This window comes from Zalophus californianus, chromosome 1 (assembly GCF_009762305.2).
Source record: "Zalophus californianus isolate mZalCal1 chromosome 1, mZalCal1.pri.v2, whole genome shotgun sequence".
Lineage (NCBI taxonomy): Eukaryota > Metazoa > Chordata > Mammalia > Carnivora > Otariidae > Zalophus > Zalophus californianus.
In genome coordinates, this window is record NC_045595.1 from 214,275,147 (window position 1) to 214,290,600 (window position 15,454).

At 47.8% G+C, this 15,454-nt stretch overlaps 1 protein-coding gene across 4 annotated transcripts in view; it reads right to left on the reverse strand.

Moving 5' to 3' along the window:
* UBE2G2 (ubiquitin conjugating enzyme E2 G2) overlaps positions 1-15,454 on the reverse strand; it is a 40,596-nt gene that overhangs the window by 10,517 nt on the left and 14,625 nt on the right. The window contains exons 2-5 of one of the 4 annotated variants that reach the window (XM_027582868.2): positions 10,229-10,389; positions 9,061-9,096; positions 8,923-8,968; positions 1,946-2,085 (exon numbers count right to left, since the gene is read on the reverse strand). In XM_027582868.2, the coding sequence (XP_027438669.1) occupies positions 1,946-1,965 (20 nt within the window). In that variant the 5' untranslated portion in view covers positions 1,966-2,085; positions 8,923-8,968; positions 9,061-9,096; positions 10,229-10,389. The remainder of the gene's footprint in view (positions 1-1,945; positions 2,086-8,922; positions 8,969-9,060; positions 9,097-10,228; positions 10,390-15,454) is intronic. The other 3 variants (XM_027582866.2, XM_027582867.1, XM_027582865.2) reach the window with 3 other exon arrangements.

Genomic DNA, 15,454 nt, shown 5'->3' on the forward strand with positions numbered 1-15,454 from the left:
TGCCTGCTGACTCTGGAAAATGCTATCGTGTCAACTCCTGAACCGAGACCGAGAAAGATAAACAGTGTTATTTTTGGACGAACTTTGGTGCCACACTCCAGACTGCCTCACTTCTCTCTCACTAAAAGGCCTCATCTCAAAAATCCTCAGGTAAAATAAAGTACAAGAAGACAGGAAACAAATTTATCTAAAACAAACAGAAATTCTTCAAAGCCAGCAAATTACTGTCCACCTATTCACTAAAATAACGGTCTACAGTGTTTCAGAGCTCTGAGGTAAGCACTCTCACTCTCTAAGACAAGTGTCTGAGGGAAACGTCACAACCACGCTCTACTCTGTAAAGAAAACCACATTTTAAGCCGCTCGCTCCGGCTGGCTGACTGCAGGTGAACGACAGGCTGAGCAGATATACTGAGAGGACAGCACCCACAGTCTGAAGCTGGCCACCGAGAGGCCACGCTCTCCCTTCGAGAAGGCACACTGCCTAGCTCATCCTGTGCCCAGAGCTGCAGGGCGACTGCAATCATGCACCACCAAAAACACTCGCTCACTTGCAGAGTCCCTGAAACCTGGAGAAATGCTCGTTTAGTCTTTCAACACTAAATTCAAGTGAGAAACTGTTCTTCCTTGCTTCTCCCTTCTAAAACTGCATCTACATAACAGAAGCCTCCAGGCCTGCATACCGGAGGCCGCAGGGAGACCACAGTGCTTACTGTGCACCCTGGGTGTGTCTGCGTGGGAGTGAGCCATCTGCCCGCCAGGCCTGTTCCCGCCCGCAGCCTGCATGTCACTCCGGCTGCAAGTCTGTCACAGCACATGGACAAAATGTCTCAAACATACACACGACAAGGTTTTAAGTCATGGAGACTGTAAACCATTCATTAGTAATTTCCAACTTGAACTGCATTGCTAAGGGAGAATGATCTCTCCAAAGTCAAGACCACCTGCAACAGAAAAGAGACAGCCTCCACTTGCAGGCCCTGGCACGGGCGTCCCTTCCCTCCCGCAATCGCTGCTCCACAGTTGAGTGCCCCAGCTCACCCAGGTAGGTGGCTGCCCACACAGCCCCCCGTGCTGGGCTGCCCTGGAAGGCTGAGCGTGTCAGCTCTACCATGAGCTCCTGGCCTTCAATCCCTCCAGCCGCTGGGCTTCACCCCATGCCAGGACGGAAGGAGCACCAGCAGCTACCTGAGGGCCCAGGCTGCTCTCCGGGCAGCAGGAACCCACAGCCTGGCAGGAGAGGCAGCAGGGGCTCCAGGGTGCTGGGACTGAAGGGAGCACCCAGGGCAAGGAGCAGGTGTGCTCACGGGACAGAGACAGCCCCAGGGCAAGTGTCTCTGGGGGTGGACCCGGACAGCTGTCTGTTGCATTTTTTCTTCCTTTGTTGTGCTCTGTGCACCCTGATCGTCCTACGGTACAGAACCAAGGCCGAGAACCATGGGAGGAGGCGGGCAGGCCCTCTGTTTCGGGACAGCATTGGCAGTAGCAAACACGGGTTTTCTTCCACATAATTTTCTCAGATTGAATCTGTCTAGAAGGAGGCTGCAGGCATACTCTAATGTGGGGATTTCTGTGATATAGATATCTCTGAGAACTTTAAATCAAATGTATTTGACCCATATTTAACACGTACTAAATAAGTCTATCATTCCAAGAACTTCATAGTCAGTTCTGACAAACAACTTTTTTACAACATAAACTGACTTTAACTAGAAAATCATGTGTTGGAAAATATTCAAATACAGGAGATATATAAACTAAAACCAAAATTCCTCCCTGCCCGCCCCCTCCAGAATCGCCTTCCCAAGGCTGACACAGGGAAGCCTCGTTACTCTCCAAGCTCGTCTCTATGCTCATAAACTCACACACCTTCATCCACAAAACTGGATTTTTTCAAATTATAAATGGATCATGGCACTGCTGACAGGAATTTGAACAGACCTACCGAGTGGAGAGACAGGCCATGTGCCCACGTGAGAGCCCTCCAGACTGGAGGGCGGCAACAGTCCTCAAACTGACCGGAGACTGCACACCATCCCCGTGGAAACTCCCGCTGGCTTTTCTGCAGACACTGGCACGCTGATCCTAAAATTCAGATGGAAATGCAGGGACCCAGGAAGGGGCAAAACAATCTTGAGAAAGGAGAACAAAACGAGAGGACTCATGCTTTCCAATTCCAAAACTTCCTCTAAAGCGGCAGGAACCAAGACTGTGTGTGTGGAGGGGGACAGGCCCAGATCAACAGAACCTAATTCAGAGCCAGACAGAAACCCCTACGCGTGTGGTCCGTTGATTTTTGACAAAGCTGCCAAGGCAACTGGACAACCCCATGTCAATGAATGCAGCTGGACCCCTACACCAAACGCCATATCCAAAATTAACCCAAAATGGATAAAAAATGCAAAAGGTTAAGTGTAAGAGCTACAAATATAAAACATAAAAGAAAGTCTTTGTAACCTTGGGTTGGCATGACACCAAAAGCATGATCCATAAAAGAAAAAAACTGCTAAACTGCACCTCATCAAAATGAAAAACCTTTGAGCTTTAAAAGAGTCCATTTAGAAAATGAAAAAGGAAAAGCCAGAGATTGCAAGAAAGCATCTGAAAATCACATATCTGATAAAGGACTTGTATCCAAAATATATAAAGAACTCTTATGACTCAATAAGACAATCCAATTAAAAAATGGGCAAAAGTTCTGAAGTTCACCAAAGATACATGGATGGCTAACAAGCCCATAAAAAGACACTCAACACCATTAGTCATTAGGAAAACTCAAATCAAGTCCACAATGAGATGCCACCGCACACCCACAGGGCAGCTGTGATCACACACCAAGTGTGGGCGAGGGGGTGGAGAAATGAGAACTCTCATCTGTGCTGGCGGGAAGGTAAATGGTAAGCTACTTGGGAAAGCAGTGTGACAGTTTAAGACATTCAACATGAATTTACTCCGTGTAAAAGCAACTCCAGTCCTACGGATCCAGCGATACGCAGAAATGCAATGACGACACAGACCCACACAGACTCTGTGCACCGTGTGTCTTAACAGCCCAGCGCCCCTCCCGCGGTGGGCCCGTCCCGCGGTGGTGAGCGCATAAGGCAGGTGCAGCCCATCCCCCCAGGGGACCCGGTTCGGTGGGAAAGAGGAAGGCGTGACACACACAGCAAGGGAAGGAATCACAAATGCATTCTGAGGAGTGAAAGAAGCCAGACACACAAGATTGGCAATTTTTATAATTCCATTTGCAGGAAAAGTCCAGAAAAGGCAAATCTATAGAGTCAAAAAGTGGAAGAGAGGCTGCCTCAGGCTGAGGGTGGGAATGTGGACTGACAAGAGGCACCAAGACCTTTTTGGAAATGTTGTAAAAGTGCTGCGGGGATGGCTTCAAAACTCTATGAATTTATTAAAACCTCTGACTTATACACTTAACACAGATGAAACTTGTTTCTCAGCCTCAGCACTGACTCCCAAGCCCAAAAGGCTTGGCTGGGCTGCTGTAAGGGACTGTCCAGGCCATGAGGTGGTCAGCAGCCTCCCCCCGGATGCTGGGAGTTGGAGCACCCCTGGCTCCCCAGCTGTAACAACAAGAAATGTCTCCAGACACCACCCGGGAGCGGGGGGGGGGTAGCAACAAAATCATCCCGGTGACAACGCTGATCTAGGCCCACCATTCCCTAGCTGGCTTCTTCCACTCAGTGACACACTGGGTACCTTTCTACACCAGCACACAGCTCCCACCTGAACTGTTTCCGTGTTGCGCGCCATCCAACGCTGGACAGCACGTGTGTTCCACGCATTACCTTGGACAATCATGTTTCCATTCTTTAATTATTGCAGTGAGCGTTGCAGGAAACCTCCTCGCACAGGGCCGCGGACCAAGCCCCAGGCCGCGGCTGCTGGGCCAGGGAGCCCACAGCACCGATGAGGACAAAGCCATCTTAGTGCCACAGGCTTCTGTCAGGACACACGCCACGGACAAGAGACACGTCAGACGGTCTTCTGCAAACGAGCAGGCCTGGCGTAGAGGGTAGCTGCCACGACCCTGACCTCTGCACCTAGCCCCCTAGGCCGAGCACAGACAGAGGAGCACCGCCTGGGGGTCCTCACACCCACGGCTGTGACATGTGGGGGGAGCCAGCGAAGGGTCCCCAACCACTTGGAGGGAGTGGGAGGTCCTTCTCATTTTACCAGAGCCTCTGGTCTGGAGGGGACAGTGGCTAGGCTGTGGCTCAGGCAGGCAGATCACCCACACCAGCTGCACCAAGAACACTGGGGAAGGACAGAACACGGCAGCAAGATCCCAGAGGCCTTCACACCTTTCCTAGCCACAGAGGACAAACAGCCGGCCTGCACCACGGGCTCCTCCAGTCCTCACTGAAGGCTCCACCCGAGGAGCACATCCACCAGGGGCAGTCAAGGACCTCGGAGAGCCCAGGGCAACAAGGTCGCACAGGCCAGAGACTCTGGACCTGGAAGAGGCAGAACGTGATGCCACCTGTCTAAAAAGACGATGGGCCTCTTTGTTTTGATCCAGACAAGTGAAGAGTGGCCGGCCCGAGAGCACGAAGCCATGCCAGCCACCCAACCCCTGAGCCCCACACCTCGTCTGATAGGAAACCCCAGCCCTCTTCCTGGCCACAAGCTCAAACTCCACCATATGCTCAGCCGACAGCCAGCAGAGTTACCTTCTACCATTTTTTTTTAACTATTTTCTTAAGGTTTTATTTGAGTCTCTACACCCTCGTGGGGCTTGAACTCACAACCCCAAGACAGAGCCAGCCAGGCGTCCCAGAGCTGCCTTCTACTTTTCATCAGAGAAGAGGCTGTGGCAATTTTGTTCTTTCATTCTCCTGCTGTTCATTAATTTGCTGCATTCCCATCGTACACCCTCCACCTCGTTCTCTCAGGGGGACATCAGGGGTCACCTATGACACATACACCTGTATCCTTAGTACCTGTGGCTTGAGCACCTGGAAAGCTGTTTTCCTCGCTGCACAGCCGAGGAGAGACGGAGGCCCTGGGGGTGAGCAGAGCCACCAACCCGGAGGCACCCTGCCTCCCAGAAAATGGGGCAAGCATGGTTTCAGAAACACCGGGGCACGGGAAAAACTCTGGAGACAATCAAAGAATAAAAAGAGAGAAAAGAAAACCTATCACTAAAGAGTGAAACTCAGCCAGCTGTCTGCCAAAATAGCAGCGTGAGACCAATCAATGGGAGGACAGTTAATTCCTTAATAGATGTTTTAAGTACATTTGTAAACAGCCTCTTGTTTGTAAAAGGGTCTGGAACAGGACCAAGACCCACAGGCTCACCAAATCCTGAAGCAGGGGAATTCCACACTAATGCAAAAGCCTTATTCAAATGTAAAAGTGCTGAAGAAACCTGAAAAAGCTCTCATTACTTTAAGTTGAGGCATAACCGATATCCGAAGTTCTGTGTTTCAGGAGCACAGCATAAGGAGTCACTATCCGGAGACACTACAGACCTATCACCACAGTCAATCTGGTGAACATCCATCACCGTACAAAGTTACAAACTCCTTCTTGCGATGAGAGCTTGTAAGACTTACTTCTTGAGGACTTTCAAATACCTACGACAATGTCACCGACCCTGGTCGCCATGCTGTCCCTTACACCTCCGGGACAGATTTATCTGGTAACTGCAAGTTTGTACCTTTTCATCCTCCTTCGCCCATTTCACCACCACCGCCCCCCACCCCCAGCACCTCTGGCACCAATCTGTTCTCTGTAGAAGTACGGGGGGTTTTTGGTTTTTTAGATTCTACCTGTGAGATCGTATAGTATTTATCTTTCTCTGACTTATTTCATTTAGCATAATATCCTCAAGGTCCATCCACGTTTTCACAAATGGCAAGATTTCACTCTTTTTTATGGGTATTACCTGTGTGTGTGTGTACGTGTGTACGTGTGTGCGCGCGCGCGTGTGTACGTACGTGTGTGTGTGTACGTGTGTGTGTGTACGTGTGTGTACACATCCCGTCTGTTTTATCCATTCATCCATTGCTGGAGAGCAACTCAGGCTGCTTCCTGTTGTAAATGATGCTGCGAGTGAACGCGGGCGTACAGACAACTTTTTGAATCAGTGTTTTTGTTTTCTTTGGGTAAACACCCAGTAGTGCAATTGCTGGATCGTAGGGCAGCTCTATTTTTAACCTTTTGAGGACCCTCCACAATGTCTTCCAGAGTGGCTGCCCCAGCTCGCATTCCCACCAGCAGTGTGGGAGGGTTCCCCTTGCTCCGCATCCCCCCCAGCATCTGTGGTTTCTTGTCTTTCTGTGTGACATCCATTCTGACTGGTGTGAGGGGAGGTTTCACTGTGGGTCTGATGCGCATTCCCCCGATGATGAGTGATGGTGAGCACCTTTCCATGTACCTGTTGGCCACCTGGATGTCTTCTTTAGAAAAGTGTCTGTCCAGATCCTCTGCCCATTGTTTAATCAGATTATTTATTTTTTGCTGTTGAGTTGTGTGAGTGCCTTATATATATTGGACATATCAGATATGGAATTGCAAATATTTTCTCCCGTCCCAGAGGTGGCCTTTTCACTCTGTCAATGGTTTCCTGCGCTAAGCGGGAGCTTTTCAGTCTGACGTCCTACTTGTTGATTTCTGCTTTTGTTGCCTTGGCATCTGACTGCTACTGTGTTTTCAAAATATTGGTTTAATTTTATAGTGTTTATCTAAAATTAGTAATAGTTACCCTAACAGGTTTAGTTACCCCAACACTTTTTTAGAAACCCTACTGGAGGGCTCACATGTCTGCTGATGGGCACAAGCCAATATCCTGCAAGCTAGAAGGCTGGCCGGGGGCCCACTAACCTCGGCACTAAGCCTCCCAATACCCCGTGTACCGCCCCCCCACCAGGCTTGCTCCCACGTGCCTGCATTAACACAGAGACAATGCACAGGATACAGTAAATGGAAAAAGAGGGTTACGAATCAAGTTCATGTGATATAATCTCCTGTTTCCTTAAAAATAAAAGGATCTACGGCTGACACAGTGGACAATGCCATGTTCCATTAGACATAGGACACTGCTGAGCAGGAGACTCACCATCCCACTGTAATTGCTTTAGGGGACAAAAGACACAATAGCTGATGAGACAGAAACACAAGTTGTAGGGGCGCCTGGGTGGCTCAGTCGTTAAGCGTCTGCCCTCAGCTCAGGTCATGGTCCCAGGGTCCTGGGATCGAGTCCCGCATTGGGCTCCCTGCTCGGCGGGAGGCCTGCTTCTCCCTCTCCCACACCACCTGCTTGTGTTCCCTCTCTCACTGTCTCTCTCTCTGTCAAATAAATAAAATCTTTAAAAAAAAAAAAAAAAAGAAAGAAATACAAATTGCAAGGACATCCTCATGCCAGAAACATTTAAACAATGGACATCACAGGCCCAAGGAATTAGAATATTACAAGTTATCAGATGTTACCCATGCTGTATTTTCTCTGGATAGTGTTAAATGATGATTTTTAAAATGTTTTGCTTACCAAAAAACCCTCCCTTTCTCATCAATTTCCATGTATTAATCTAAGCTCCACGGACAACATTTATCAGCAATCTGTTTGTAAAGCATGAAAAACTAACGTGACGTTGGCCCTGGGCAGACTCACAAGGTGAGATGACGTCTGAAGTGCACGCGTGCCCCCGCCCTTCCCACGGAGCACTTCTCAACCCAACGAAGTCCAACCCCAACACTTGCCGACTGGCTGAACCGTCTCATTTTACTAGTAAGAAAACGGAGAGACTGAGGGTCAGTCTCAACCTGCATAAATTTTACTTAACCAAATTTTGTTGAAAACACAGCAAGTCTAAGAATGGCCAAAAACTGTACACGTAAAGAGGGAGGAAGGCAAACAAAGGGCCTGGGTCACAGGGCCGTAGAACACTCTAGAATCAGGGCTCCTGGGCTCCTGGGTGGCTCAGTCGGTTAAGCAGCTGCCTTCGGCTCAGGTCATGGTCCCAGGGTCCTGGGATCAAGTCCCGTGTCGGGCTCCCTGCTCCGTGGGGAGCCTGCTTCTCCCTCTCCCTCTGCCTGCTGCTCACCCTGCTTGTGCTCTCTCTATCTTTCTCTCTGTGTCAAATAAATAAATAAAATCTTTCAAAAAAAAAAAAAGAATCAGGGGTCCATTTGTGACCCTTTCTAAGCAACATCACTAAGTGAAATAGGAAATCCACTCATGATCTTTCTACAACAGGGCCAGGAACCACACTGCTGGCCTCAGAACTAAGCCATGTCCTGGGGTCAGGGACGATGGAACTCCAGATGAGGTGCACGGGGAAAGAGCAGCAGAAGACAAGCTCCATGGGGACGAGAGGAAAGGGGAAGTGCAGGTACGAGGGGCCATTCCTCCCTCAAAGCTGTGGGCTCTTAGGGACTTCCTGAAGTCAAAACCACCGACACTGTCTGAGGCTAACCCAGCACAGCCACACAACATTCAAAACTTATTACTGTGGGGCACCTGGGGGGCTCAGTTGGTGAAGCGTCTGCCTCCGGCTCAGGTCATGATCCCGGGGTCCTGGGACAGAGCCCCACATTGGGCTCCCTGCTCAGCGGGGAGTCTGCTTCTCCCTCTCCCTGCCCCTCCCCTTGCTTCTGCTCTCTCTCTGTCAAATAAATAAAATCTTTAAAAAAAAGAAAAAAACCCTTATAATTGTAGAACTCTAGAGATATAAAATCAACTAAACCTTTTACTGGTTCTAAGGAAACATTTCATTTCTCAGGACACACACCCGTGCTCTTCTCTGGCCTCAGACTAGCAGACTAGAAAAGAGCTAAATTCAAGAGATGCACAAACCCTTTTTCCTAACGGACATTTCTAAGCACAGCCCTACTGCTAAATGGATTCAAAGGAATAATGTCCAAGAAAGTCTTGAAAACTAGAAACACATATAACTAACTTACATGATCAGCGCCTCCCACTCAAAAAAGTTCTCTTCATTCATGGGGCCTGCAGGGAAAAAAAAAATTTCCACAATTAACTTTGAAGGCAACGTTGGCAGTTAGAAGTAGATTATAAAGAGGTTAACTTTAGTGCCTTACCTGCCACAATTCCTTCCGGAGGATTCAGTGTTAATTCTATAAAATGAAAAAGTAAAACCATTATGAAACAGAATGCACATTGGTTGGTATTTTAACAAAACAACTTTTAAAAGTACATAAGATTAAAAATCGTAGAGTTATATGTATTAACTGATTAAAATTCTGTTTGTCCAAAGTGGATGCCTAGTTGTTATATTTCCGACAAAGACTACATAAACAGCTCTTTATATCAGCAAAAGGTAGAATTTTAGAGCTATAAACCCTCTCATTTTACAAATGAAAAGACAAAAGGGGTTAATTATCTTTTGAAAATACTCCTGCTAGTTATTTTGATTAAATTTCATAAATCAAGCATAGTATATTATTTTCCAATGGAATGGTATTTCCCGTGACTTTGAGAGGCGGCACAAGCTTTTCTGAACGTGACAAACTAGAGACTGAGCCGGCGCTCGTGAAGCAGGACAGGGAGCACGGACAGGCTAGTGGTCGGCCCCCCGTGCCTCTCTTCCAAATCTGTGAGCCCCTGCATGAGGATCCACGGTGTCAGACCTGAGCACTCAATGAAAACAAGTAGACAGCAGTGGTTTGCAGCAATTTGCAAAGGTCAGTAGCTGTTGATGAGGCCCAGCCCTGCCACTAAGAAATGCCCTTTCAAGTCCCGGCCTCCACATCTTTAATAGGCAAAGCACCAAAATGAAACCAAACCCGCACACAAATCTGCAAAGGTAAAGAGCCCAAGGTTAAAACAATCATGGGCAGGAAAGAGGGCCACCGGGAGTAAGGACTACGGCCACAGACACAACACACCTCCTACTGGGCCCGAGTGCCAAACACATCGCTGGTCTACTAAGAACCACACAAACAGAAGATAAACTGACCCAAAAACTGGTTCCTTGAAGGGACATAAAATTAACAAATCCTTGCCAAATAAAAGGCTCAGAAAAGTGGAAGTCAAAACAGTCATTACTCACAGGTGCTATGCGTACATACGTACAAAGTCCAAAAGAAATAAGACGCATTATTAGAAAGACTGCAAGCATTGCTGATTACGAGGTCCATACATATAACCAAACTGCGTTTCTATGTACAAGTAAGCTAGAAAAATCTTACAAAGATAGCAATTACAATGGGAAACATGCAGAAGTACGTTTTTAAAAGATGTGCAGACCTGTAACGTGCCGGAACCATCACAAGTTTAAAGACCTTGATAAATGGAGATCAGAGCAAGTTCACCGGTTGAGCCCTCAGCGTCAGGAAGTTCTCAGCGCTCCTCGAACTCAGTCTACGGATTCCATGCAACTGCAGCCAACATGTCAACAGGCTTCTTCTCTGAATGCGACAAGACAATTCTAAAAGATACATGAAATGCAAACAACCGCGCACAGCCGAGACACTCTTTAAGAAGAGTAAGTCGAGAAGTCCATCAAAGGGCATCAAGACTTACTACGAAGCCCGGGCGGGGCAGGGGGACGCCAGTGCCCCGGAGAGGCAGAGGATGCCAGCACAAAGGGAATTGGACCAAGGGAACAAAACAGAGAGTGCCCAGAAACAGACGCGTGCAAACACAGCTGGAGCCCTGAACAACACGGGTCCACTCCTCCTCATGCCCTTAGTAATCTTCCCTCTCCAGCTGACTGTCTTGGAAGAACACAGTGCGCATGCCTGCAACATACAAGCTACGTGTTGACTATGTACATGGTCCTTAAGGCTGCTGGACAACAGGAGGCTATTCGTAGTTCAGTTTTTGGGGAGTCAAAAGTTACACATATACTTTCAACTGTATAGGCGTCAGTACCCCCAAACTCAACAGAGGTTAAAAGGGCAGTCTTTTCCACAAATGATGCTAATATTTAAGTAAAAAAATAAAGTTTCTCCCCCCACACTACCAAAAAAAAAAAAAAAGATCAAAATCAAAATATATAAGACAAAGGAGAAAAGGGGCATGTGAAATAACAGAAAATCTCCGTACTGGTCTCTGACCCCAGGGCCGACACAGTGCTCCTGGGGCCCTCCTCATTGCCTACGTCCAAGAGCACTCAGAGCATCTTCTGTCCTAATGAGGTGACATGGGGGGGCTCCTGGGTGGGGCTGGTCCTCAGAAAGAGCAGCGGTGACTAGAAGCTCGGAATTTTCAGGCCACCCTGCCCCTCCCCCCAGTTCTCCAGGGAGGGGGAGGGGCTGGGAATGGAGTCAATGAGCCATCGCAGGCCTCTGCGAGGAACCCCTGTAAATCCCAATAGGACGGGGTCCAGAGAGCAACCAGCCAGGTGCACATGTCGGGGTGCTGGGAGAGGGGTGCACCCACAGAGGGCACAGAAATTCTATCCCTTCCCACATACCTTACCCTACACATTTCTTCCATCTGGTGGCTCATCTGTACCCTTCATCACATCCTTTTATGATAAACCGATAAACATGAGCAAACTGCTTCCCTGAGTTCTACGAGCCACTCTAGGAAGTTAATCGACCCTGAGGAGGGGGTTGTGGGAACCTCCAATTTAGAGCCCATGAGTCAGAAGCACAGGTGACCAGCTGGACCTTCAAAGGCACCTGAAGGGCGGGCAGAGAAAGAGCGGTCTCGTGGGACTGAGTCCCTGACCTGTGGGGTCTGACGCTGTCTCCAGGTAGATGGTGTCGGAACTGAGTTCAACTGCAGAACACCCCCCACACACAGGCCTGGTGTCAGAGTGCTGAGAGAGGGGCAACCGTGCCAGAGCAAAGGAGATACCCGGGGCGTACGTTTTCTAAACACGGCAGAAGATGCGAACAGACCATCACCAAAGGAGACGTGGATGGCAAAGAAGCACATTACAGCTGCTCCACACCGTGAGCCTTGGGGAGGTGAACATTAAAACCACAAAAAGATATGGCTACACATCTTCGTTAGTAGAAAGATTTTTACTTAGAACAGAACAGCTCAAATTAAAAAGACGGGCGATACCAAGTGTTGGCAAGTTTACCAACTGAATCTCTCATGCATTACCGGTCAAGATGCAGAATGATCTGGTTACCCGTTCCTAATAAAAACAGTTTAACCCTGTGCTTACCTGAGACCCAGCAATTCCACCGGTGGATGTCTACCCAAGAGAAATGAACTCACGTCCCCGGACTCAGATGTGTGTGTTCACAGCAACTGCTTTCACAGCAGCCCCCATGGAAACGGCCAGATGTGCAACCGCGGGTGCGTGAGCACGGCGCAGTCTCTCGTACAATGGAGAAGCACGGAGCAACAGAAAGGAGCACACCAGTGCCACGGACACCACCATGGACGACTCTCACGGACCTGTGCTAAGTGAGACAAGTCTGGCGCACTGTGTGATTCAATGTCCACGGCATTCTCAACAAATTAAAACTACGGTAATCTGAAAGCAAATCAAATGGAGCTACGGGCCAGGGCCCACAGGGAAGCAGGAAGGACTGCAAAGGGCACGAGGGAACACTCCGGGGCCACAGACGTTCTGCATCCTGACTGTAGTGACGGCTATGCCACAGGGTACACCTGTCAAAGCTCGAGGAATGGTCGATCTTAAAGTAGCACATTTTATTGCATGCATATTTTATCTCAGTAAAGCGGACTCCCCCCAAAATTAATTTCAGTTGTTTTATGAAATAGAAAACACTAAATTTCTGAGAGGATAATAGAGGAGAGTATCGGACTCACTATAAAGTTAATAACCAAAGAGCACTAACCATAAAGGAAAAGACTGGTAAAATTAATAGCACTGAAATTAAGAACCTCTGATATCAAAGGACACCTTTAAGAGAATGACAAGGTGAGCCCCGGAGAGGAAGAAGATACTTACCACAGACATAACCAACAAAGGGCTCACATCTGGACTTCTCAAGAATACCTTACAAGTCAATAAAAATATATAAACAACCCAAAAGAAAACCAAGCTCATGACTTGAAAAGACACGTCACCAAAAAAAAAAAAAAAAAAAAAAAAAAGATACCTAAGTGGCCAGCAGAACAAAAGACAAGATGTTCACCTCATGAATCATGGGGGGGGGACTTCAACCACCACGGGACAGCACTACCCTCCCACCAGAACCACCCCGGAGCCCAAGGTCAGAAAACCAGCAAGAAGCTTCTGCCCAGCCGAGGGCCACAGCCGCGCCCTACAAGTAGCAGGGTCAACTGGTACACCCACTTTGGAAACGAGGCTGCCATCGGCTACTACCCTGAGCCAGTACTTCCTCTCAGGAGTATAACCACACAGGAAAGTGTGCCCATCGAGCACCAAGAGACACGTCCAAGAATGCTTTCAGCCAGCAGGAGCGCTTCTGATTCTGGGTAGCAACCAACCAACATGCTGCTATGCAGAGAGCCTTGTAACAAATGATTAACACCCACCGCCCCTGCGGATTCCACCTCTGGAAGAATAAGGGGAAATGAAATGTCCCCGGATGTAATTACGCAGCTTGATACTGTAACACCTCACACTCTCCCTGAAGAGACAGAGAACGCAGACTTACACCAAGGATAACAGCTTGAAGCAAGAGGGAGAGTGAAAACTCATTAAGGTCACTGATGAAGGGCCACAGCGAATCTAAACCATAAACACCGGACAATTTAAATATTTCACTATTGTCACGAAAATATTGTTCCAGCTGTTGGTTTGAAAGCCTGTCATGTGTCTGTTTTGGTACATAATTTTATGCATTGAAAAGTACAGAGTTACAATTCTAGTCACAAAACCATTCAAATGCAGATGCTATTTTTTATCCTTACATTTGCTCCTTGGTCCCCTCTGAAGCTTTGAGGAACAATCCAAAGCCATGGGGCAGTGGTCTGAGTAGCCCTGCTTGGCCAGCGTGACCAGAAGTGGCCAACCACTAACCATCAGTCATACTTCTCTCTGCCAAGCACTCTTCTGGCCAGGGGACACGCGGGGGCGCAGGACAAACGAGGTCCCTGCCTTCAAGGAGCTTATGTACTAGTGAAGGACGGCAGGTAGCAGACAGGAAACAGAGGTGCAGAGAGAGTTTCAGGGACGGAAGAGTACGGAGAAGAACGCGATAAAGTGAGAGAGAGATGCAGCCCACGGTGGGCCAGAAAGGCCTTGCTGTGCCGGAGAGACTGGAGGGGGTTCCTTTTTCTTTCCTTTAGTTGAGATATAATTGACTTCTCATATTATATTAGTTTCAGGTGTGCAACACAGGGAGTCGATATTTGTATATATTCTGAAACCAGCACAAGTCTAGTTAGTTAACATCCACCAACACACAGTCACAAACTGTTTTTTCTTATGATGAGAACTTTTAAGATCTATTCTCTTGGCAACTTTCGAATGTACGCTACGGCATCACTCACTGTAGTTGCCATGATGTATGCTACACCCCCAGGACTTACTCACTTTATAACTCCAAGTCTGTACCTTCTGACCACTTTCACCCACTCTGTTCACCCGCTAACCCCCATGGCTACCACCAACCTGTACCCTATCCGTGAGCTGTTGTTTTAAGATTCTGTATGTGAGAGAGATCATTTGACATTCTCGTTCTCTTATTCCACTTAGCGTAATGCTCTCTAGCTCCATCCATGTTGTCGCAAATGGCAAGATCTCCTTCTTTGTTATTGCTGAGTACCACTCCATTGTATGTATGCTATGTATCTATAGCAGTATTATTCATAATAGCCAAAAAAATGAAAACACCCAAATATCTATCAACAGTAGATGAGATCAAGAGATTGTGATATAGTCATACAATGAACAAAAATGAAAATAAATGATGCACAGCTACACACAACATAAAGTTGTGTGAAGAAACCAGGTCTGTACATATCTATACAAAAACACCATACGCTACATATATACACACAACACAGCATACACGATACATAACTACATTTGATAGATTACATTCATTAAAAACCAGGCAAGCTGAACTACAATGTTTAAGAACACATGCTTTGGTGGAAAAACAAAGCAAAGTGGTGATTATCCTGTGAAGACAGAGCTGCTTTGGGGGGTGGGAGTCGCACCTTGTGGGGTTCTGGGGAGCTGGCAGACTTCTTGCTTACCCTGGGTAGTGATGCTCTGAGAGCTCACTGAGGGGAACATGTCTTTCCCTGCACCTGTCCTTTACCAGCTGTATTTACCTCACTTCAAACTTTTTTTTTAAGATTTTATTTATTTATTTGAGAGACTAAAGAGAAAAAGAGAGCATGAGTAGGGGGAGGGGAGAGGGAGAGGATCAAGCGGACTCCCCACTGAGTAGGGAGCCCAACACGCACCCGCTGGGCTCAATCCCAGGACCCTGATATCATGACTTGAGCTGAAGGCAGACACTTAACTGACCAAGCCACTGGGGTGCCCCTCAAAGTAATGTATTTTAAAAGTTGTTACTGCAACAGTCCAGGCAGGGAACATGACGGCTTGAGTCAGAGTGG